The sequence below is a fragment of the Tympanuchus pallidicinctus genome, unplaced genomic scaffold (genome assembly GCF_026119805.1).
Source record: "Tympanuchus pallidicinctus isolate F22 unplaced genomic scaffold, pur_lepc_1.0 scaffold24, whole genome shotgun sequence".
Lineage (NCBI taxonomy): Eukaryota > Metazoa > Chordata > Aves > Galliformes > Phasianidae > Tympanuchus > Tympanuchus pallidicinctus.
Genome location: NW_026294741.1, coordinates 2,590,817 through 2,614,686, shown reverse-complemented (window position 1 = coordinate 2,614,686; position 23,870 = coordinate 2,590,817). Strand labels below are relative to the sequence as shown.

Sequence of the window (23,870 nt, the reverse complement as noted above, 5' to 3'; positions counted from 1 at the left end):
GAGTTACCTGTTTTCATCTCTGACACTGGAAGAAATCCTTAGTCTGACAATAGTATCTATAGCTAACACTAGGAAAAATGATTTCTACCTTTGCTAAGTATCCTGTGCCTTTTGAAGGAGGGAAGAAAGAGAACCTCGCTGTTCTGCTTGCTTTCATGACCCTTTGCTATTTGCAAACTTGAACTGCCCCAGCTGGTTCTCTTCTCTTGGTGTTTTGTGCAATCTTTCCTCCAGTTTATTGCATGAGAATACCCACCCAGCTTAATAGTTCAATTGACAAAAACAGAACACTAGAAAATCCCTTTTGATCATAACAGTCCCTTATCTCTGAGCTGACAGGAAGTAATTTAGTGAAAAAAATATTAAATAATCACAAATAATTGCCTATGAAAACTATGTGTGGTTTTAAATGAAGTATATCTGAATAGTTGAACCATGATTATTATGTCTTCCTTTTGAGGAGGAATTCCTAAAACCGGAATTAAAGCAGCTGAGTGAAAAGAGAAGGCAAAATGAGCTGAGTTGTTGGATTGTGCACTGTGGTCTGTAAGAACAGTGTCAAAATGTGTTGTCATACACATCAAGCATCTTCTAATATGAAAAGTCACTTGAGTACATCTACCCCACTTGCTTTCTTTGTCTTCCATCCTGTATTTTTTTTTTTTTCTGAAGGCATTAGAGATTAACATTGCTTATCTTTACACTCTCACAAAATGTATCAGAACCCATTGTGGCATGCATTGAAACTACAGCCATGGCAGTGGCCAGCTGTTGCTGCTTCTGTATTTGAGCAATTGTGAACTTAGCACAAGACTTTCTCCAGAGTCAGTTGTGCAGTTGCTTGGATCGTGTCAGATTTGTTTGCCTTTCCAGATCTCGTGCTCCTGAGCTACTTTGAGAACAGCTGTTCCTGGATGGATTTTAGCGCTTCTGTTCCTGACCTGAACAAAAATGAAGAGGTAAATGAAACTAGGAAAGGAAGTAGAGATAAGAGTAATATACAGTGTCTGCTGGCCTCTAACTGAAGCCCAGCAGAATTACAAGAGCATTTCTGCATCTACTGCTGTGTTAAGTCACTGCAGATTTAAAATCTAGATTAGAATTTCTAACAGGGCAAGACTTCTATGCAGGCCAAGTTGCAAATGTCCTTAACATATTTACTGTTCTGCATGCTTGCTCATCTTTTAATTAAAAGCTCAGTGGCTTGGAGTGGAATAGCTCTGAGGCTTAAACTGTAACTGTGATACTTGTCCACTTCTCATAGGAAAAGTCCTTGAGATTGATCTGATTTTTTTTTTAATCTGAGTGGTTTTTGGTCACTTTTGCTCCTGTACCTGGCTGCTGTGTTTGCAGGCTGCAGCTTCACGGTGGCACCACCTTGTGGTCGTTATAACATTTGTCGGGAAAATAAAAAGCCTGCTTCTTAAATTTTGAAATTACATGATAAGATTACAGTGTTATCCATCTGTAACCTAACAGCAATTCTCCTCCCAAATCTCTTTAAGTACTAAAAAGTAGATTTAAAAAAGAACACCTGCTTGCTCTCCTAACACAGGAGGAAGAACAAGAGTTGCGGTTTTCCCTGTAAGTGTATGGAAAACATGGGATCCATTGTGATCTTTAATATAACTGCAGGATGCAAAGAAAATGAAGACCCCCATTCACAGGTGTTTTTTTTTTTTTTTCTTTCTTCCCAGATGGTTCAGAACTTCCAGTGTTTTGTCAAAGCTATAAGCCTTGAAGTAGAATTTAAGCTTTACTTCGCTTTAAAGCACCATGTGGCAGACTGTTGTCTCTTGAACGATACCCAAATGGAGTTTGGCTTAATAATTCTGATAGTGTGTGTTTTTATCAGTATTAAAGCATTCCAGGGCAAAGTGATAGCATGAAAAATTGGAACTGGAGAAGCTGGAATGCCTAGAGAAAAGCCCTTCTGTATAGAAATTCTTTATTAAAAATATGCAAGTTCTGAAAATGACATTCAAAGATTAAGCTACAGCAGATATCAGCTGTATTGGAAAACAGCTACTATATCTGTTAAATAAGAATAATATCTGTGCATATAAACATACTCAGTTCTCATCCAGTTTGATTCTAATACATGCCTTGCTCACAAGATTAACAAATAGTTGTAGTCCAGTAATTTATATATTTGATAGTTGATGGAAGGTCTTCCAGTGCTGGGTTCTTTCAGGAAGAAACCATTTCAAAAATCAAAGGTTGGTGTAACTGGAGATAACTTGTTCCAGAGCTGTGAAACTGTCCAAGAAATCCTCCTCTTCAATTCCAAACTTAGTGTACTGGTGAACGTAGGCTCTGTGTGTCAAAGTCACAGTACAAAAACAGACAAGATGTTAGAAATCTGTGAAGAATCTGACACATTCAATTAGACTGTATAGTTGCTGTAACAAATCCAAATGGATTTTGGTGGTTAGGTTTTACCTTTCTCTCTTGAACTCATTTTGTAATTTGTACTTACTGATAAATCATGACTTTTTTCTAATAGCATTTATTACTTTGTATATTGCTTAATGAGACAGAATTGTATCTAACAAAATCAGTCAACTGGGAAACAGAAGGAGCTATGATGATTGAATGAAAAAAGTGATTTATAAAGTTGAGATGCAGAGCCTAAACCCGTGTGTACAGGATAGCTTGCTTCCCATCACTGCTGTTTTTGCAGCAGGTGGAACAAAATAGGAACACTGCTAGTAGATGCAGTATTTCTCCTTTGACTTTTAATCACCGAATTCCTGTTTATCAGGTGTCTGCTGTGACACTCAGTTACCTTGGGTTCATGGTGACCAAGTAAAGAGGCAGTCATTTTCTATCCCCTCAGTGGTTTTGAACTGAGCCAGGAACTTGTTTCCTGGAATGTGAAGAATGTCTGCATATAATTTAGAAACTGTGTGATCAGTAAAAGAGTTTGTATGTATTATTTGTAGAATGGGCAATCTGGAATGCACTAAATTTAGGGAGCCAAATTGATAGCCCTAGAATATGTGGTATTGCTAATCCACAGGAAACACGCACTGTTCTGTGCAAGGTAAGCACCCTGCCATCATGTTTGAAGTAAAAAAAAATGTTTCTGCTGAAGTGTGGGAACAGTATTCAAGCTCATTCAGCATTACTTTGCTGAAAAAGACCTTTCTCTGCAATGATTTTGCTACCATTGAAGATAATGTCAGCTATAAAGGAAATGAACAGAATTATTTTCACTTACTTGGAAGCAAACATATTCCAAGCTTTTCCTACAACATTGTCAAGAGGTTTCAGCAGGAACTGGCTATTGCTAACCAGAGAAGCAGACTTTTCATACTTATTAAATGCTCTTGGGGTTTTCCACTCATTAAAAGCATCCTGAGGATTTAGCCATGATGTATATAATGAGGGATCTCGGAAACTTCCTGCAGCAGAAATAAGATAAACGTGGATATTTTGGTAAATGTAAAGCTACAAGGACTTGCATCTTGATCTCATTACTCCCATCTGACCTAATCAGCGCTCGGTGGATCAGTTCAGCCCTTGAGAAAAGTCTGCTGGTCAGCTTCAAGTGTACTGAATGTTTGAAACGGTTATACTACCCAGGAATGTACTCTGCTGTCAGTACTTCATGTATGAGGTATGCTTGTCATTCCAGAAGCAGCAAAATATATTTTCAGACAATATTGCTAAGAATTCTACTGTATATATATAGACTTCAGTCTCTTTGTCCTTCCCTACAACTCTTCAGGTAATATAGAAGCCTTAGCTGTAAATACTACAGTCCTAACTAATTACACATGGCCTTGCACATTAAAATCTTTCTAGAGGGAATACTGACTTTATTAGTCAAATACGTGACCTTGTTTTATTTTCACTTTCACGCAAAGAAAACAGTTGAGATGTGAAACAAAAGGCTGAGATGTTGTGCCCTTCCTTCTCACCTAAGTCTACACTGTGTGTATCTTTTCCTCGCAGGATGACCAGGTTGGCAATGGAAGTATTGAAATGCAGCAGCTTCTTTGTGGAGTGACTGGAGGAGATAGAGGAGCCTGGGCATGGTGGCCGTACTTGCCAATCAATACCTGCAAGATTTTTGCAAACAAGTTATAAAACAAAGTTAATGTTTCATGAAATATGGATTCAGACCAACTCTGTGCCCCAAGCTGAGATCATACTAGGGTTTGTAGTTTCTGTATGTCTGCTAAGCAGCAATTACACAATTCTCAGAGGAAAACCGAGCTTGGCCAGCAGTGTTTTCCTGGTAGCCACTAATCTTACCAGAGAAACGGATACTTTTTTCTATAGTTAGCAGTCTGCCAGCCCATTCTTTGCATAAGTGGAAGCTTTGCTGAATTCTCAATGTAAATGATACGGGAAAGCTAAGCATATGATTTTTATTAGTAGGTATAACAAGAAAAAGCATAGCAAAACAAATGATTCAAAGAATGTTCCAAATGAATCATGTAAATTAAGTGCATGATCAAAAACTGTTGTTTTGCATATTTTCAATAGTTATAATTAACTGAGATGTCTGGGAGCAAAAACATGAGCAAGCCAGGAGTGGCAGCTGAATGAGTAGTGCAGAAGCAGCTGGCTATGTGGAGACAAATTCCTGCTGTCTGAGGGCAGCAGCTTGCTTCTGAAAGGAGTGACTGAAATCAGTGAGCCCCACAAAACAGTAAGCTTTATTTCAGTGTAAAGATGTATTCTTAAAGAGCGATGGCTGAGTGAACGCTTCTTACCTTCCTCCATTTTAGCATTAGCAATGAGCATTTGCCTCAGATGTTTGAGGAGTCCAGGCCAACTGAACGTGCTATATGCAAGGCAGTTTTCAGGCATCTGAGGTATGTTACGGAGACCCAACATCTTGAATTCAGGATGTGGAACTAAAGTTTCCATTAAGTCTCCTTAAAAAAAAAAAAAGAAATAACAGCTGCTCATGTTTGGCAAAATAGGCTAGTTAAAAAAGAAGAGCATGAGGATTTTACAAAGATAGTAACTGAAGGTAAGAAAGCAGAATATGTAAAGTTTAAATTTAACAAATATACAGACGCATCTGACCAAATGCAAAGATTACAACCTACCACTGAGTTTTATACAGGCAAGTTAGCAGCTCTTATTTGACAATTTAGACCTGCCCTCCTTTTAGTCTGGCTCAGAATCTTAAAGACCTTCTATGCTTCTGAAGAGGTGGAAAGGAAAATGAGAGCTTAATTTTACAAGCAGCATCTTGGCAAGCCAGTTGCTTGCTGCTACCAAGTTGCATGTTAGTGTGTTTTCTGAGCTGAACACAAAACTAGCCTTTTGTTTGTACAAACTTCTAACGTAAAATGTTAAAACTCAGTCTAAAATTAGTGCCCTGCAGAAATTTCCTCTGAAAGGTAAATGAGTACAGGAGTCATTTGAAAAAGGAGAAACATGAGTCTTCTGGTAAAGAAGGAAACGAGAAGCTGGTTATCTATTTTTGACTCTGCTACAAAATTAGAGTTGAATTACTAACTTAGTCTTTCGCTTCCCTATCTATTTTTACTATCGTAAGCCTTGGGTTATATCCAAGTAGTTGAGTAAAAGAGACTGAAGAACTTAAATTCCCAAAATGAAATGATTACAGAAAGATGTGTAAGAATGCCTTAAGTATCTACATTGCAGTTAGGTACCTAAAGGGTTTCTGCTGTAGTGAAATCCAGCTTCTGCTGTGTGAGCAGGCTGGAAAACACTCCCCAGTTGATGTGCAATGACTTGATTTACATCCCTGAAGGAGATCTGTTTAATGTGCATCAGCTGAGCACAGATCTTGTGGATGACATCATTTTCATGAACAAGAAGAGCATCTGATGACTGATACAGATGTGACAGAGTCAAAACAGAGTTGTAGTTTTGAACAATGACCTGGAAAAAGAAAAAAAAAAACCACAACACCAAATGAGAGTCAAACAACTTGATCTCTTTCTATAGTTTAATATATTCCTCTGGCTACTGTCATTTACTCAGTTGTAGTTAAGGAAGTGATTCATCTTTGTCAAAGTGCAGAATAAGGTCACAGCTTTTTCATGGAAATGGAGCAAGACCTATGAAAATCACGTTAACTCATCTCAGTTCAGAATGAAACTTGTCTGGGAACTGATTACCATGCTCAGATACTGTCATAACAGAAGATTTCTAGATAGCTAGTAGAGCTTCTCATGAAACTGCATTATACCACAGTGCTTTTATAAGTAAATTTTAAGTGTTTTCTTACAAGCCTGAGATATCCACGATTTTTTTATTTGATTGATGATAATTTATTTATTTTTTTTTTAAATGAAACTACATTAAACTACCAAATATGAGGCAAACAAATTGTTTTGTGTCATGTGGAACTTTCAAAGAATGAAGTGTTTCTCTTCTAGTTTATTTCAGTTGCATCTACTCTGTTTTACTCATGAAAAGCAAGCAGTTTATTTAGGTTTCCGTTCCTCTGTGATCACAATTATAATCTTGCAAAATATCTCTGGGAAAAATGACATTCACCTCACCAGTGCCATAGGGCCAGATAACGTGGTTTAGTATAAACGAGCTTGGAAAAGCATCTCTTAAACACTGAGTCACAAATGCTCCGAGGCCAGAACCTGTACCACCAGCCATGCTCATTATTGTGAAAAATCCACTGAGTCGGTCACACTTCTCTACTTCTTTTTGCACTAGATTCATGATTACTTCTTTGTTTCTAGGCCCGTGAACAGAGTAACTGTAGAATAAAGGGAAAAAAAAAAGGCAGGTGATATAAAGGCAGAAAGGTCAGCCTATTCGTAAAGGGTACTTTTCTTTGTATTAACCTGGCACTGTGTCACTCATTCTACTTGTAGTAAATAATCCTCAGCTGTGGCATTTATTTTGCAAAAGAGCTGTTTATAAATTGAACTTATTGTTAACCCATTGTTAAACATATTCTAAGCCATTACATTTTCCCTGTAAATACCAATTTCATTTTGCAAAAAGCAGTGTAGAAACGTTGCTGCTGTATGTACTGTTTCTCTACCTTAAGTCATTAAACAATGTTTCTCACGCAGCTGCAACAGTATCACTCTTAGCGAGCACAGACAGCTCATTATCCCCTACAGTTCCCCTAGCGAAGCTGGAAATGATTCCTACCCATTTGCCCAGTTGTTCCCAGACCCTTGTTTCTGACAGAAGTGCGACTGATCATCGTATTTCCAGTGGCCAGACCGGGCAGCTATCGATAAAGTTTGGCTGATTACTTTAGGTTCCATGTCAACAAGCACAGCCCGGGCAACAGGTACTGTATGGGGAAGAGAAACAAAACTAAGTGCCAACATCACAACTTGTTTATATGAGATACCGACTTGCATCATGGCCCAAGTTGTATTCCTTCCACCCACATAAGCCCAACTAGAACAGAAAACAGGATGCAGCAGTGTCCTGGATTTCAAGAGAACCACTGATAGTACTAAAGATAGATCTGAATAACAGGGACATGGATCTTTTGGGAAAGAAATGTCTTAATTTGCTTGTTAACACTAGATTCAAATAGTCTAGACCCTACTCCATGGCATTATCTGCCTACAATGGGAAACGTGGATATTTGGAAGGGAAGATTGTTTATGCATACATGTCCCATTTCCAGCTGTGCTACTGGCAGACACGATACATGGCCTCAGGCATTCTACCAGTTTTGATTTTGCTTCTATAGTTGTAAGCAACGTCAGGAAGGCATAAAGCTGGGACAGTTCTTCCAGACTGAAGGTAGAACTTGGATGCTGTCAGTACCAGACCTTCTGTGGGACACAAAACACCAAAATGCTGTACCTCCAGACTCTGCCTCGCTGAAAAACCGTTCTGTACAAGCATGGTGGTAGGCTTCATTCTCCTTCTTGGAACACAACCCGTGTGTGCCACGGACATCGGCACAGATGGTGTTAAACACCTCATGACCAATTTGGTTACCACACTGGCCAAGCTGGACTGCAACTATTGACATTCTAATTCACCTCGTGTTTAGCCCTAAAAAAGAAAAAAAAAAGAAAATCATGCCTTTGGTGGGAAAAAAAAAAAAAAAGAAAAACCCACCATATTAAAAAGGTTCTGACAAGCAGAATTCTGATCACTTTTGTAATTTTTTACAACCTCTAACGAGGAGGGAAAGGCTGCAGTACAACCAGCGGCTATTTCTGGTGAAATATCGACCGTCAGCACACCAACCCGAACGTCAAAGAACGCAGATGGCAGGTTAGAGACAATCCTCTGCATGCAGACCGCTCCCGCCCCCGGGCTGCCGCACGTCCCTCACAGCTCCGCGCCGCCGATTTCCCGCCCGCTCCCCGCCGGCGCCATGTTCTGGGACCGCCCCTACCGCCTCTCCCCTCCTAGCTGAGGAGAGACGCCCACCTCTCCTCGCCCGTCCCTCCCGCCCGGATCTCTCCTCAGGTCGATGCCGGCTCAGGAGGGGCGGGGTCCACGCCGCAGCCCCTCCTCAGGGCTGACCTCGCAGAACCGCTCAACCATCAGCAGCGCACGCGCACCCGCGCGCCTCAGCGAGCCCCCCTCAGCTGTGCGCATGCTCAGAGGGAACTTCGGGTAGTTCGGGCACAAGCGGCGGGCTTCGGGGCTTCACAGAGGGCAATACGCACGCACTGAGCGAACGGCTTCGCCGCACCATCTACGCAAGCTCCATGCCAGGAGCGAGGGAGGTGGGCGCGTATCGCGCATGCTCAGCTTCAGCTCTACGCCCGCCGCCCGGACGAGGCCCTCGCCGCGCATGCTCAGTGCGGCCCCGGTAGCCGCAGGATGGGTTTGTGCGCCTGCGCGGCGCCCGCAGCCGGGGCGGGGGCGCATGCGCGGTGAGGCCGGGCAGCCGTGATGGCGGCCGTGGCGGAGTTGGGGGGTGCGGGCCCATGAGGCGGCCCAGGCCTCGGGCACTCAGCGCAGCGAGGAAGGGGCGGCGACGCCTCGGTTCACACCCGCGCCATGGCGGGCGTGTTCGACATCGATCTGGACCAGCCCGAGGACGCGGGTTCGGATGAGGAGCTGGAGGAGGGGGTGAGAACGGAGAGTCTTAGCGGCGCGGGGAGCGGGCGGGCAGGGAGGCCGCCGGGAGGAGCGGAGCACGGGGGAGGCGTGAGGGGGGCGGTGGCGGAGCAGCTGAGACGAGGCGAGACGAGGTGGAGGCCCGGGCCCATGCAGGTGAGGCCGCGCCCTGCCCAGGGAGCCTCGGCCCCGATCGGGGCCTCCGCCGCACAGCGCGGCGCCGGCGGTCGCGTTCAGGCGGAGCGTTTCTCCCTGATGTGTTGGCGGTGGGTTTTGTAGCACGAGCGTGGCGGCGGGGTTTGGTGTCACATGTGGGGACGTCAGTGCGGGAGTGCTCGTCTGTCTGGCACTGTATAAAAGGATCGCTCTGGCGCCAGAATCAAAAGCAAAGCTTTGAAATGCTGCGCGGATCAACGCGTGTGCCCATCTCACACCTCCCCGGATGGGCCGCTTGGTGATCTGTAGTTTGTTTTTTTGTAACGTTCATTTACATGCTGTTAAGGCCTTTGGGTATCTTGTTACAAGGTCGCTGTTAGTATCTCTAGTGCTGATGTTGCTTTTATGTGTTGTTTTATGTGTTCAGCCGGGAGAAAAGAAGACTTTGGGGTGACCTCATTGCAGCCTTTCAGTACCTAAAGGGAGCCTACAGCAGGAGGGGAGTCAACTCTTGGAAAGGGTTGATAACTGCAGGACAAGGGGAAATGGTTTGAATTTGAGGGAGGGAAGATTTATGTTGGATGTCAGGGGTAAGTTCTTTACAGAGAGAGTGGTGAGGTGCTGGAACAGCTGCCCAGAGAGGCTGCATATGCCCCATCCATCCCTAGAGTTGTTCAAGGCCAGGTTGGATGGGGCCCTGGGCAGCCTGGCCTAGTTTTAAATGTGGAGGTTGCTGGCCCTGCATGTGGCAGGGGGTTGGATATTCATGAAGGTCCCTTCCAACCCGGGCCATTTTGTGATATTAAATGTTTGCTACTGCTTAAACTGCTGCTGCTGCATTTGTGCTGTGCTGTTTGAATGCCAACTGGAGGCCTTGGGATTAGCAGACACTCCAAAGCACAGCTGGAATACCCACGCTGCATGTGAACTGCAGAGATGTGGTCTGACAGCTGAAGGCACGGCAGTTCTCAGGTTGCAGGAGAAGCGTTGTCTGCCACCCCAATAATCAATACAGGTTCTGGTTTACAAGCATCAGCTGTGTCACAGTGCCTGCATTGCCAAGAACAGGTTCTAATGGGTGGCACAGAAAATACTTGTGGGCCAGCTTCTGTGAATACAATTGCACAATGGCAACCTAATGCAGTACTTGGGTGCCTTTTGGGAGATTAGGATGGAATAGAAGTTAAAACAGAACTGGGGAGTGGGGAATATGTGAGCATCAGAAAAGTGTGTGTAAGGGAAAGGTGTTTTTTGTAGTGATTGTGCGTCTGTCTGAGATCTGAAGGACACTGATGTTCTTCTGGGAATGTGGTGGGCATTTATTCTGTTTGTTGAGTTGGAGGCTGTTTTGAACTTGTTCGTTTTTGTTTAATGGTAGGGTCAAGGGCACATTTAGCAGGTTCTGTTGTGAAACAGATGTCAGGGGGCTGGATTTCCCAAATAAATGTTAGCAAGGAGATGTGAGCAAGCAAACCTCTATCCTGGAATGAGACTTGAACTTCAGGACTCCGTGATTGGCTGTGCATTCCAAGCTATAGATTCAAGGCTGTTCCTCGCTAACTTGCAGTTGCTGTTTTATGTATATATTTTTAAAACTGAAAATATAACCTGTCATAGTCTGAAGTTTGTTAGAAGCTTGCCTGTTAAATTCTATTTGTATTCCTTCCAGCTGTCTGCTTGCTTTGCACTTTTTCTGCCATGCAGAGCCGCATTTAGAGAGAAGTATTATCTTGCATAAGAGGTCAAGTTGAAAATTGTTTGAAGAAAATATGTCTTCAGAATTGAACTACATTCTTTAATGGCGTCTGGTCCTGGTGTTGAAGTGCTCAAGCCTTTTTAGAAATATTTGTGTGTTAATCTGTCTGAATGATTGTTCAGAAAAAGCATGCAGGACCAGAGTAAAGCTTAACTGTGTTATTACTACTGGGATATGATTACCACCAGACCTCCTGTATCAGAATTTAAGATATGTGGAAGCGTTGCAACACTTGCACTGGATTTTGGAGCCTTGTTATCTTCTGCTCATAATTTACTATTCTTGACGCTTGTTTAATTATAGATACATAAACATACATGTGTGTGCATATATAACAAAAACTATATGTGTAAATGTATCCATACATGTGAAAAAGCTGTAAAAGAGATCAGTACATTTATTTTTTACTATGCTTTATTTCTTATGTTGCAATTAATCCTTCTACTCCTCCTGTTCCCAGGGTCAGTTAAGTGAGAGCATGGACCATGGAGGAGTTGGCCAATATGACCTGTAAGTTGCTGCTAAGAAAATGTTCATGCCAACTACATATAGTCTCTACTTTTGTTACATTGTTAAGTTGAATAGAAAATTTTGTCATTCTTGTTCAATTTGAGTTGTTTTAGTTCTTTTGCTATTTCTTCACATTAAAATTTGTGACTGTATCTCAAAATAATAATAAAACAAATTCTGGCAAAACCTGCTGTTGTCTTTAATCCTTGTTTCTCCTAACATAGCTATTGTATTGTATTTGAATAATGCTTGCAGTATGAGTGTAGTGCCCTCTTTGCAGAACATTCTATGTTCTGTCAGGTTTACAGAGGCTCTGTCTGCATATTTGCATAGCAGTCTGAAGCAGATGGGAATTCAGTTCTGATTTGATTTCATGAGACAGCTCCCTTTAGCTGTGCTTCATGTATAGATACCCAGCTTGTTTTCAGCGTGCCACATGTAACAAGAAAGCAGCAATAGTTCAAACAGTTCAGTTACCTTTTCTGTAGCAGGGTAAGGTGTTGGCCTCACCCTTCTTTTACAGAAGCCTGGTGTAATTTAGAAACATCCTGAAGCTGTGGATCAGTCTTCTTCTGTGGCACGTTCAGAGTTGTGACTTCTTTTGTTCCAGCTTTTTCTGCACAGTATTTGTTACAGAAGTTGTATTGTGACTGTGGGGACTGCTGGATGTGATTTAAAACTTAAACACACCTTACAGCATTGTAATCTTGTCCAAGTCAGTTTGAGTTGTTGGTCCTTCAAACTTAATTCTGGTACAATACAGAAATATATTACGCATTAAAATGAAGGCATCTGAAGGAAATCTTGATACAGGCAGATTGTCTTTTGTGCAAGCTGAAACGTAGAGCTTTGCACACACATAACTACAGTTGGTGATGCTAAGAATTCTCCTTATCTCCAAAGCAGTCATTCAGACATGTCAGTTTTAGTGTAAGTTTTGCCGTAAGTAGTTTGCTTGCTTACTTTCTCTTGGTCGTTGTCAAGTCTCAGGTAGTCTTATATTCTTGTTTCGGTTTTATCCAGCGGCATGGAACATTGTGAAAAATTTGAGATTTCAGAAACTAGTGTAAACAGAGGTCCAGAAAAGATCCGACCGGAGTGCTTTGAGTTACTGCGCGTACTGGGCAAAGGTGGCTATGGAAAGGTAAGGGACCCTTTTCTATAAAAGTAAACCCATTATGCTGAAGGCAGTCAAAGTGCTCGCTTGCCACACGTGGGAAGGTCTAATCTTTCCATCCCGTGTTCTGAGCAGTTCCTCCTCTGCAGTTCATAATGAATCATTGTTTTTGTATTGGTGTTGTGTAGGTATTTCAAGTGCGAAAAGTAACTGGAGCAAATACCGGGAAAATTTTTGCCATGAAAGTTCTTAAAAAGGTAATATGGATGTTCAAATCGTGCTACTACCTAAAAGCAAATTAACCCATCAGCTGTTAGAATTATGTAATTATTTAATATACTTGACACTGATATTTGCCCTTGTTATATACAGTTATTAACATGGTACACTGGAATTTATCACGAATCTTTAAGTCATTCTTCCTGCAAAGTTCTTAGTGGATAATTTAAATATCTCAGGATCTCTTCTGATCTAAGTTACTCTATGACATAAATAAAAGAATTAAACTTTGGCAAGAAACCTATTATGTACATATAATGGGGATTTAAAAGAATTGTTATGTTGCTCACTGGTAGCATTGTGATTTGACTCAAAATAAACTCAGGGGGAGTTAAATGTAAAAGTCTGCAATTTACCATTTCCTTATGCTCACGTTTCTGCTGTTTGCAGGCAATGATTGTAAGGAATGCAAAAGATACAGCGCATACAAAAGCAGAGAGGAATATACTGGAGGAAGTGAAACATCCCTTCATCGTAGACTTAATTTACGCCTTTCAGACTGGTGGAAAACTCTACCTCATCCTTGAGTATCTCAGCGGTCAGTAAACAAAATTCTGTTCTTTATTCTTTGTAGCCTAGGTAACCTAGAACTTGGATTTAAAGAAGAAAACAAGGGCAGAAGAAGCAAGGGCAGAAATGCTGGTTGGTTTTCTTTTCAGCATGAAGTTTTGATGCGTTTGGTAATTCTTTCAGTTGATAGTATTATGTGAACATCAGAATACTATGTTCTCAGTTGTGGTTTTTTGTGAAACAACTTTTTGCAGAGCAGTACAGAATACCCACATTTAACATTTTTTTGGGGGAAACATATTTTTGACTGACTTAAGATGATAGAATGCACTTTGACAGAGTATAATACTCATTTTTCTCGTGGCAGGAGGAGAACTATTTATGCAGCTAGAGAGAGAAGGGATATTTATGGAAGACACGGCTTGGTAAGTGAAATTATTTTGGTATATTAATAGGGTTTCTGGAGTGCTTGGAAGTATCCATTCTAACTTGGAGAACTGTAATCATTTTGTAGCATAGTGAAAGAAACAGTTGCCAGGTTTTGGGAAGGTGTGTGTCTTATACTTGGAAGTTTGTGACGGCATCTTGAGACAACACTCTTAATACAGGAGAGGTTCCACTGCTGGTTGCTGGGTGTGAATGTCTCATAGGAGTGTGATGTGTTTCAGGTGTTCAGGAAAAGACTGAAAGTCTTCGTCCACACACAGTTTGACCTGACAGTTACTGACTTTGCAAACTTCTTTACTGACTATGTGCTCTTAATGATGGAATGTGTGAAGTAACAAAGTATTCTAATGAATTAATGGATGAGAAACAGTCTTTTGAGTAGCAATATTTTACAGATAAACAAGTTGAAGTTACCCCTACTAACTAGGTTAGGCTTTGCACAACCAACTATGGTTGTGTCTTTCCCCAGCACATGGTGATAATATTTTAGAAAAAGCCTCATTGTGCACATGAGGCTGTAGTACTGCACTGTTCCACAAACAGCACTGAAGATGCTGCTGGTTACTTTCTTGGCTTCAGGAATTTCTTTCTGCTTCTACATGCAGATGTAGTAATACAGATTGAAGCACGTTTTACCCAGTAACTGTTAAGCTCAGATTCCTCCAAGTACATAAGGTGGCTACCAAACAGATAAATCTAGTGGCAAATGTTTGTATTTCATCTTAGAATCTCTCTGCCTTTTGGCAGACCAATCTCAAAGGTATTATTGTTTCTCTCATTTCTTCTCTCAGATACTTTCAAGGAATTATTGATGTGAACATAGTAACCTTAGTGCTTGAGAGGCTCAGCATGACTGAATACATCTAATTGCCTGACATGTGTTTTCTTCCAGCTTTTACCTAGCAGAAATCTCAATGGCACTGGGGCACTTGCATCAAAAAGGAATCATTTATCGTGATCTGAAGCCAGAAAATATCATGCTTAATCATCAAGGTAGGAATGTAGTAATAATTATGTTGTCAGTCATTTAAGCATTTCTTCAAAGGTCACTCTATGCTTCATTCATACGTGACTTTTCTAGTAACAGTGGCACGCTCATGATTGTGCTTGGTATAACTGAATAACTGCCAAAGCTAATTGCTTGCCTTCAAAACATAGGCTTCTCAGCTTTAATAGAGAGGCTCCAGCAAGCTGCAAGTTGCGTTTATATAAGCACAGCATTTCTTCAGTGGTTGACTCGCTGCTGCTGCATCTCTGAGATCTGAGCATAATTCTTCTGGATCGTTGTGAAATACTTAAACATGTGTCTTCACACGGAAGCTTTAAATATCTGTGTGACAGCATCAGTGACGTTTCAGTAATGGGGTAACAAGGCATTAGTTAGGGACAAGTTAGGTAAGGTGCCAGCCTGCAGCTGAAATGACTTACCTAGCTGCTGACACTTTGTCTGACAGTAGCAGCAATTCTGGATTGCACTGCTGCATTGCTACATGACAGGGATTAGTCTGGCAATCTGTACCATCCAGTATTTTCATGTGCTATGGAACACCTGTAGTCTTTGTATATAATTATGTCATTCTGTCTTATTAACTGTACTGCTTTGTCATAGCATTAACTGCAACTGAAGGTAGTTCAGATTATTGCATGTTAATGTTAAAAAAGATGTTTATTTTTAAATGTTGCTGATACAAATGTCGGAATTCTGGTATTTGTCTGTCTGACATGTTATTTATTTAATTTCAGGTCATGTAAAATTGACAGACTTCGGATTATGTAAAGAATCTATTCATGATGGAACAGTCACACACACGTTCTGTGGAACAATTGAATACATGTGAGCTGCCTGATGAAATGCAGAAGTATTTAAGAACTGATGGTTCAGTCAGTTACAGGAATTGTACTTGAAAAGTTGCAGTCAGAATTACTATGAAGCTTGTTAAAGTATTTCTATATTTTCAATTTTTTTATTATAGGGCCCCTGAAATCTTGATGAGGAGTGGGCATAATCGTGCTGTGGACTGGTGGAGTTTGGGGGCATTAATGTATGACATGCTGACTGGAGCAGTAGGTGCACAGTTATAATTGCATGTATTTTTCTTTATAGCTTTTGAAGTGACCTGTCTTCTAATTCAGATGCATGTATAAATATGAATACACTTGTATAAACATAACTAAAATACAACTACTTTGACTACAGTCATGAGCTGGTCTTATCCAAAGAATTATTTCAAATTCCTACTTGCAATAATTTTATCTGCTTTATGCATTACTGAAATTAGGGCTTTTTTGTACACAAGTAAGAGATCTGAACAAGTTGTATTTTTCCTTCCACTACAATGGTGCTTTCTAGCCTCCTTTCACCGGGGAGAACAGAAAGAAAACAATTGACAAGATTCTCAAGTGTAAACTCAACTTGCCTCCCTACCTCACACAAGAAGCCAGAGATCTGCTTAAAAAGGTAGAATTTGAATAAATGTCAGTACTGCACCTGTATGTGGAGAACAGAAACATAATGATACCTCTGTGGCTCTCTACCCCGTGCTTGTTTTGACTGCTGCTAACTCAGTCTTGATTTTGTGTGACAAACTTGATTGTTTTGCAATTAATGCAGATTTTCTGATTGTTCCATATCCATTCTGTGTGCTTTTCAATCGTGACTAGTCTAATCATAATGGCATGACTAATTCTGGATGTTATTTCTTCTTAAGCTGCTAAAAAGAAATGCTGCCTCACGTCTAGGAGCTGGTCCTGGAGATGCTGGAGAAGTTCAGGTAACTTTTGCTTCAGAATTGTTAAACTACCTCACTCAAAATACAGTAGCTTACAGGGAACATCAGGGAAAGGGGGAGTGCATCTGACTTGAAACGTAACGGGCAGAAAGGCAGCCATGCATGACGGGGGATCAGAATGTGGATGCTTTGAAATATAACAAAAGAGCAGCTATCTGATAATTTGTGATTTGGAAATAGCTTACTTTTTTAGCTCTGTGTTCCAGTAGATCTTTTCTACCAGTTTTACAGTGGTGAGTTGTACAGTCCACCATGTAAGAGTGACGTTACTTTAGCGGTCTGATGAAAAACCCGCAGGTCCTTGCATATAGTGCAGCTTTCCCAGGGTAACTAACTGATGTATTGCATAGAGAAAGCCTAACCAGAGGCCTAGTTCCTGTTTCTTCTTATCTTAATATCTTAAAATAAAATCTAGATCTTACCTTTTTAATCTTGGATTTTTGCAAGTTATATCCAGAAGGCTGTTGCGTGACTGTGTTGTTGCTAACCTTTCTAGGCTCACCCGTTCTTCAGACACATTAACTGGGATGAGCTGTTGGCACGCAAGGTGGAACCTCCTTTTAAGCCCTTATTGGTATGTACTCAGAGAGCTGTGAGATACTTCTCCTGTATACCTTTAGGAAAGGTCTTAAACAGTGTGGTATCTAAAACTTAGAAACATTCACTCTTAAAAACCAGAGTGCCTTTGCTTTCTGGTACTTCAGTAGTTAAATGCATCAACTGAAGTTACTGGTGCAGATTTCCTTTTCTTTTTTTTTTTTCTCCTGAGAACTGATGGTGTATCAACATTTAAGAAACAAAAAGCCCTTTCATGCTGTTCTGTCTTATTATTCTCCAGTCATGGTATTCATCTGTCACCAGAATAGGATATTGATTTTTTTTTTTTTTTATGAGAGAAGGTGGCAACAACACCTAAGAACTGATTTATCCATCTGTTCAGTCTCCTGAAGAAAGAAACTTCTTCTTCAGTTTTAATTCCCCTTGCTTCTATGCTGTAGATTATTCAGACTTGGAAGTGCAATTATTGCTAAACATAAGTCAGTATTTAGTTGAAACTAAGGTGATAGTTGCTAAGCAAAATTGAATGAAGTCACCTAGCTAAGTTTGGATGTTTGCTTATTAATATTTACACTGCATCTAGCACATTCCATGCAGTAATTGAAGTGCACCTCAAGGCGAGGATGTGGTGAATAAGCCAATATTGTTCTACCCTGTGTTTTGGTGATGTGGAATGTCTTTTGTTTTGGGTCCAATTAGCTACAGAAGCAAAGGTGTAGGTATCCTTGATAGTTCCTGATTCAAAATCTCACTTTAAAGTGATTTATGCATCTCTCATGTTGAGTGTACTACAGTGTGGAGACTCCAAAGCTTTTATCCTCTCCTTTTTTGAATGACATTTGGAATGACATGAAAGATTGGTATTCCCAAACCAAATATCCAAAGATAGTTTTCTGTTATTAGCAAACTTTATGAAACCTGTTTGTGCTGACTAGATGGTTTTTAAAAACATGTTTCCTTGGTTACACAAAGGCCTCCACAAATGGGTTACATGTTTGTCTTTTTGGTGACGCTTAGCAAGAAACAATCTTGAAATGATGTCTGTTATTCTTTGAATTGAAGAGTTACTCTTCATAGGCAGTTACTCCACAGTTGTCATCTGTCCCTTAGTGTAAACGCTTCTCTGCCTGTGAAATTGGGATTAAATTATCTGGAGAAAGACTTCCAGAAATTAATAGTTGCAGCTGTTCTATACTGGTTGTGACCAGAGTTAAACTTGAAAGAAACTGCCGTTGTATTTCTAAAAGTTTTTTGTTTATAATTTGAGATTTTTTTTTTTTTTTAAAGGCATCTTTTTAATTTGTGTTCCTTTTTGATCCATGATTTTTGCCCCTCCCCCTTGCCTTTATTTCTCAGTGTCAGTGCCCATAGTGACCTCCCACTGGCAGCGACAGGATTCCGACACCACTCCAGGGCTTTACTACAGCAGAGCTCTGCCAAAATCCTATGGAATGAACTCCATCCAGAGGCTACACTGATCACCGCTAAGCCATTTGGTTGATATCTGTAATATAAACCCTTAATCATTTTGTTTTTGCAAAGCAATCTGAAGAGGATGTGAGCCAGTTTGATTCAAAGTTTACACGTCAGACACCTGTTGATAGCCCAGATGACTCTACTCTCAGTGAAAGTGCCAACCAGGTCTTTCTGGTAAGTGAGCCAGGGACAGGCATTCGATGTGGAGAGATCTGTAGTGTTACTTGGGAACAGTAGAGCAATCCAGGTAATCTAAATCTATTGAATCTTACCATCTGATACTCAAAGCAAATTATCAGAATTTTGCAGACATATACAGCAACAGGTTTACATGTTTGCAGATTTTGAATATACTTCAGTTACTTTCAACATCTGTTTATATAGATAACTTAAAACCCACATAAACATTGCTTGCTTTCTGAAATGTCAGCATTCTAATTTGGAATTGCACTAAGAATCCTGGGGATGTGATTGTTTTCATTGACATTCAGACAAGCCATCCTGTAAGTCAAAATTAACTGGTTTGAGCACAGATCAGTGAATCTGTGATCCAAGCAGAAATATCTGGGGTGAGTGGGCACCCAGGTAGGGAATTCCCTGAAGTCCTGCAGTTTGCATCAGGTAGTGAGCAGATGTTCATGTGTCTGAAGTTACTGCCCTTTTTGTAATTTTCTATGTAATGATGACAATAAATGTGCAAGTCACCAGAAATGTCAATCTCACCTCTAAGTTACGGTGCCCTCATTGCTGTTTTGCAGGGTTTTACGTATGTGGCTCCATCTGTACTTGAAAGTGTAAAAGAGAAATTTTCTTTTGAACCAAAAATTCGATCACCTCGCAGATTCATAGGTAGCCCTAGGACACCAGTCAGGTATGTCTTCTTTCTCCTTTTTTTATCAACTTTTTAGCAAGTAGGTAAAAAACAGATAAAACAAAACTGCCTTTCTTCCTAGCGAGCCTGTCGCTTCCATTGAAGTGCAGTATCAATCCTGTTTTACAAACTACATGATGAAAGACAAATTTATGGTGTTTGGCAGCACAGGAGGTACTAATTGGCCACCTGTGCAGTACTGGTGCAGCCTCACAGTCTGGTGACTTCGCTATGTGTTCCTCTAAAACTGTTTCAGAACGTGTGCTGCTAAAGAATCACTTCAGTCATGAAAACTTGGCAATCTACAAATATATCCCAGTTACTCAAAGGAGAGAATTTTACTTTAGTATCTACCATGGCCTCTTGTAGACTTCAGAATTCTCCCAACCTTCTGAAAGTGGAAGGAAGAATTGCATGCTTCTCAGCAGGCGTTTGAATTTGGCTTTCTGCAGAATGAAGGGCATAACTTTGTGCTGCATATACCTTCATTTCTGATTTTTGTATTTCTTGTTTTAAAGCCCTGTAAAGTTTTCCCCTGGGGAATTCTGGGGAAGAGGTGCTTCTGCCAGCGCATCAAATACTCAGACACCTGTGGAATATCCAATGGAGACGAGTGGAATAGAACAAATGGATGTGACAGTTTGTGGAGAGGCTTCGGCACCGCTTCCAATCCGGCAACCAAACTCTGGGCCATACAAAAAACAAGCTTTCCCCATGATTTCCAAACGACCAGAGCACTTGCGCATGAATCTATGACAACACAATTTTTTTAAGCCTTTGAAGGTGGAAAACAAAGAATGGACATAAGCCCTTTGAAGCTGAAATACAAGGGCTTGTATGGTTTACTTTTAAAAAGTGACAGTATCAAAGAGTCAGTCCTTGCACAGAGCGACTTGGAAAGCAAAGAAAAATGGATTTTTTTTTTTTTCTGTCAATCAATGGTGCATAAAAAAAACTTTAGAAAATGGTATTGCAGAACTCTAGGCACATCATCTAACTGATTCGCAGTGACATCTTCTCACCTTATCAAGGATTTTTCAGCTTGGTAGCTTGAAACTGACAGTATTAAGGGGCAGGATGTTGCTTCAGAATCACTGGTCTAGTTGTGAATGTGTCAAGGAGGGTTAGCCCTTTCACTAGGCAAAGTATGAAATGCCTATATGCTTGCGACCGAGGAATAATTAGCATGCAAGCTTGGTTAAGCTGTTTCCTGCAATGGGGTGGAATCAAAGATGAGAGATAAAATTAATTGGTATTTCACATTCAAAACCGAATGAGTTTTTTTTATATATATATAAAAAAATATATATTTTTCGAATAGATTTTTTTGATTCAGCTCATTATGGAAAATATCCCAAAATTTAGAATACAGAATAATTGGTTGCTGTGAAGAAAGTAAAGGCTCTAGTTCTGATTCTCCTCATGAAACAAAAAATCAGTGAGTTACTCAATTACCAGCTTGGCAACGCGGGGTGGGAAAGAACTGTTTCACTTGCTTACCCAACTGAAATACCTGTTCCTGCAAAGACGAATGGATCTAATCAAATCACAGTGCTGCTATGTTCTAGGCTTAACTGGAAGCCATGGGCTCAAATACACGTCCTGCTTATTTCATCCTTGTCCTCAGCAGACATTTCACTGGGAAACATCACTTTCGCACATGCCAGTCACTCAGCTGGAGATGGCTGAACACATTCAGATTCTTACCCATAGAAAAGGTTGGGAAAAAGTGCATCTGAACACAAGGTCAGGAGGTGTGGCTGTACTTCCACAGGAAATGTACGCAAGTTCGACGTCATGTAAGCAAGCAAACCTTTTTGTAACCCATGGGTAAGAACTTCAGGAAATTTTTTTAAATAAATTTTTGCTTATGGGACAGACTTCCCTGCCATTACATATTTCTAAATTTATCTTTTTTTCTATGCTGGGGCAATAAATTTGCTGGTTGTATGAGGCTGAGGAAAACGTTAAATGGCCTTTCAGCGAATGTCTTCCACAGTGGGTCAGAACTTCAGCAACTTAATTTAGCAAACATGTTCTAAGGACACTATTTATGTTTTTAAAATTGTCACAATCTGTACAAATGGCTTACAGGTACAAAGAATAAAATAAAGGTAACTTTACCTTACTTAATACTTCCTGCCTTAAAGAAAGCATTTCCATGAGCATAGCTGGTGAAAGGGTTAATATCTGCAGAGCTTTACACTAGTTAGAGTGTGTATGGTGTGTGCGTGTGTGTGTGTATATGATCATGCAACTGCATACAAGTCCTGTCATTTTTTGCCTGCCACACGTTGCATTATCTTTAGTCAAACTGTGCAAAGTCTACTTCTAGTGTTTCACAACAGTAGGGATTTTTTATAGATTCTGCTTACTCTGAGTGTACTGAATCTTTTTGAGCCATAGGATCCAAGCCATAAGACTCTCTACACGTTGAATCCGATCAGAGTTTGCAAGCCAGAAGGATTCAGTGATATCCTGTTGATACTAATAAAGAGCCAACAAAAGAAGATACGTGCGATTGAGCAAAAATTAGTGTTTAGTTTTCTTCCTGGTAAGCCTTTTGTTGGAGAATTTCTTTTTTAGTTTTGTAAGGAAAATCAAGTTACCTTCCACTGACATAAACTGTACTGGAAGATTGATGTTTTTCATTGGGTAATATGGCTGCTGGTGACACGTTGTGAAACTGAAATCAGAGTGCTTACGTGTGTGTATATTATGCATATTTGCAAAGAGGCAACACTTCAAGCAGTGCCTGCTCTGTGTCACTCGTTAACATAGGTTTCCTGCCATGTTTACTGAGTGTAAATGAACTTAGTTTAATTTAATTTAATTTTTTGAGGCAGATCTCTTGGTCCTAGTTACAGCTAACAGTTCCTTTTTGGTTGGCTGGATAGACTTGTCCAGTAGAGTTGGTTTGGTATGGCTGGCAAGAATGGCAAGAGTTGTTTGTCTGAGTTCACTGCTTAATTACAGACACAGTTTATCATTTTTAAAAGGAAATATCATATCCTGTCCATCTTTCACCCCATAGATTCTAAGTTATAGTTCCCTACCACAAATGTGAAACTTCTGGAGTGTGACTCAGACAGCAAGCACACACTATGCAATATGGTTTATCCTGTATTTATTTGTAAAAATATCAGACATAGATCCTCTATATATATATAGTAGTGTCAAAATGACTAGTCACGACCCGAGGGGAGTGGAGTTCGAGCTCCTGTCTGGCTATTTCAGATAAGTGCAGAATGCATTGAATATTGGAGAGCTTAACAAGTGCTTTCTTTTGTTCATTTAAAAATGTCTTAAATTTTTCATTAGAGTATAGAATCTTATTTTTTTTATTTTGTACGAGCTGCGCTTTTTTAATTATAATCACTGAAAAATTCACTATAATTTGATTTTATAGAATTTTTGTAGCATTACAAAAATATAGTAAAACTGAGGTTAATACCTGTTTTGGCTAACCATATGAAAGTATTAAATCTTGAACAAAAGTCGTATTTTTTTTTACTAGATGTTAAATAGGGCAATATTTTGTTCTGCGAGTCGTTACCACAAAAGGTTTCTAATAGGTCAGCTGCATTACCAGCAGTTTTTCTTTTCCCATTTAATGCAGAAATGATTCTGGTATGAGATATTCAGAATTTCATCATTTTTCTCTGTGGGAGTGATGCATACATTTGATGCCATTTGTGTACTAAATTGTAATTTTGGGAATGCTGGAATAATTCCTACCAAGACTGTCTTAATTGTGCCATCTGACATCTGAATGTCATCCTGGTATTAGCTCATAATAAAAGATACAAATAAATGAGTCAGTGGTTCTTTGGGATATCCCTTTTCTTGAAATGCATTTATGTCTGAACTGCTAGAGAACGCAGGATATGTTTGTCCACCCCATACAGTGGATGCTTGCTTTGGGAGTAAATGTTAAAAAGGGAATCAAACCAAACTGCTGGCGCTGTTAATTGAGTCCATTGCCTATTTTACAGAGTGATCCCTAGCCTTTGTTACAGATGGGCACAGGAGGAAGAGAAGTTCTTAAAAACACAGCACCTGACTTCAGTGTTCTTCCTGCAGATCCTCGATGATTTACTGTATCTGGTTTCTATACATGAATTTCTAGAGCTTGTTCTCTTCTAGATTAACTTGGCTTTGTGGCCGCGTTCAAGAAACAAACTTGAGCTTGAGGAGGAAAAAAAGGTAATCCCTGTTCTGCTTCTCATCTTTCAGTTAATTGGAACTAAACGTGCTGCAGAATAAGATGGGCAGCAATGACTGAACATTTAAACATGTTCATCCAAGAGACTTTCTTTTTTCAGGAAGTAGGGCTTAAGTATAACTGTGGGTCTACACATCTTCAAAGGGAAAAGGAGGGAAGGGGAATTA

At 40.3% G+C, this 23,870-nt stretch overlaps 2 protein-coding genes across 5 annotated transcripts; one reads left to right on the top strand and one right to left on the bottom strand.

Moving 5' to 3' along the window:
- Positions 1-1,931: 1,931 nt before the first annotated feature.
- TUBD1 (tubulin delta 1) lies at positions 1,932-8,695 on the bottom strand. Of its 4 annotated transcripts, none has more exons than XM_052688688.1 (9): positions 8,617-8,695; positions 7,792-7,986; positions 7,117-7,264; positions 6,496-6,712; positions 5,643-5,874; positions 4,728-4,892; positions 3,927-4,067; positions 3,224-3,407; positions 1,932-2,316 (listed from the first exon to the last, which is right to left on the bottom strand). In XM_052688688.1, the coding sequence occupies exons 2-9, from the start codon at positions 7,961-7,963 to the stop codon at positions 2,214-2,216; spliced, it is 1,362 nt and encodes a 453-aa protein (XP_052544648.1). In that variant the 5' UTR covers positions 7,964-7,986; positions 8,617-8,695; the 3' UTR covers positions 1,932-2,213. The 4 variants fall into 4 exon arrangements, with proteins under 4 accessions (XP_052544648.1, XP_052544647.1, XP_052544646.1 ...); XM_052688687.1 differs by lacking the exon at positions 8,617-8,695 and adding an exon at positions 8,371-8,482; XM_052688686.1 differs by lacking the exon at positions 8,617-8,695 and adding an exon at positions 8,170-8,312.
- A 119-nt stretch (positions 8,696-8,814) lies between these two features.
- On the top strand, positions 8,815-23,295 carry RPS6KB1 (ribosomal protein S6 kinase B1). The gene is made up of 15 exons (XM_052688685.1): positions 8,815-9,021; positions 11,382-11,431; positions 12,455-12,575; positions 12,737-12,805; positions 13,218-13,365; positions 13,705-13,762; positions 14,677-14,777; positions 15,528-15,618; positions 15,758-15,848; positions 16,135-16,242; positions 16,493-16,555; positions 17,070-17,147; positions 18,674-18,781; positions 19,366-19,478; positions 19,997-23,295. The coding sequence occupies exons 1-15, from the start codon at positions 8,950-8,952 to the stop codon at positions 20,232-20,234; spliced, it is 1,509 nt and encodes a 502-aa protein (XP_052544645.1). The 5' UTR covers positions 8,815-8,949; the 3' UTR covers positions 20,235-23,295.
- Positions 23,296-23,870: the final 575 nt, after the last annotated feature.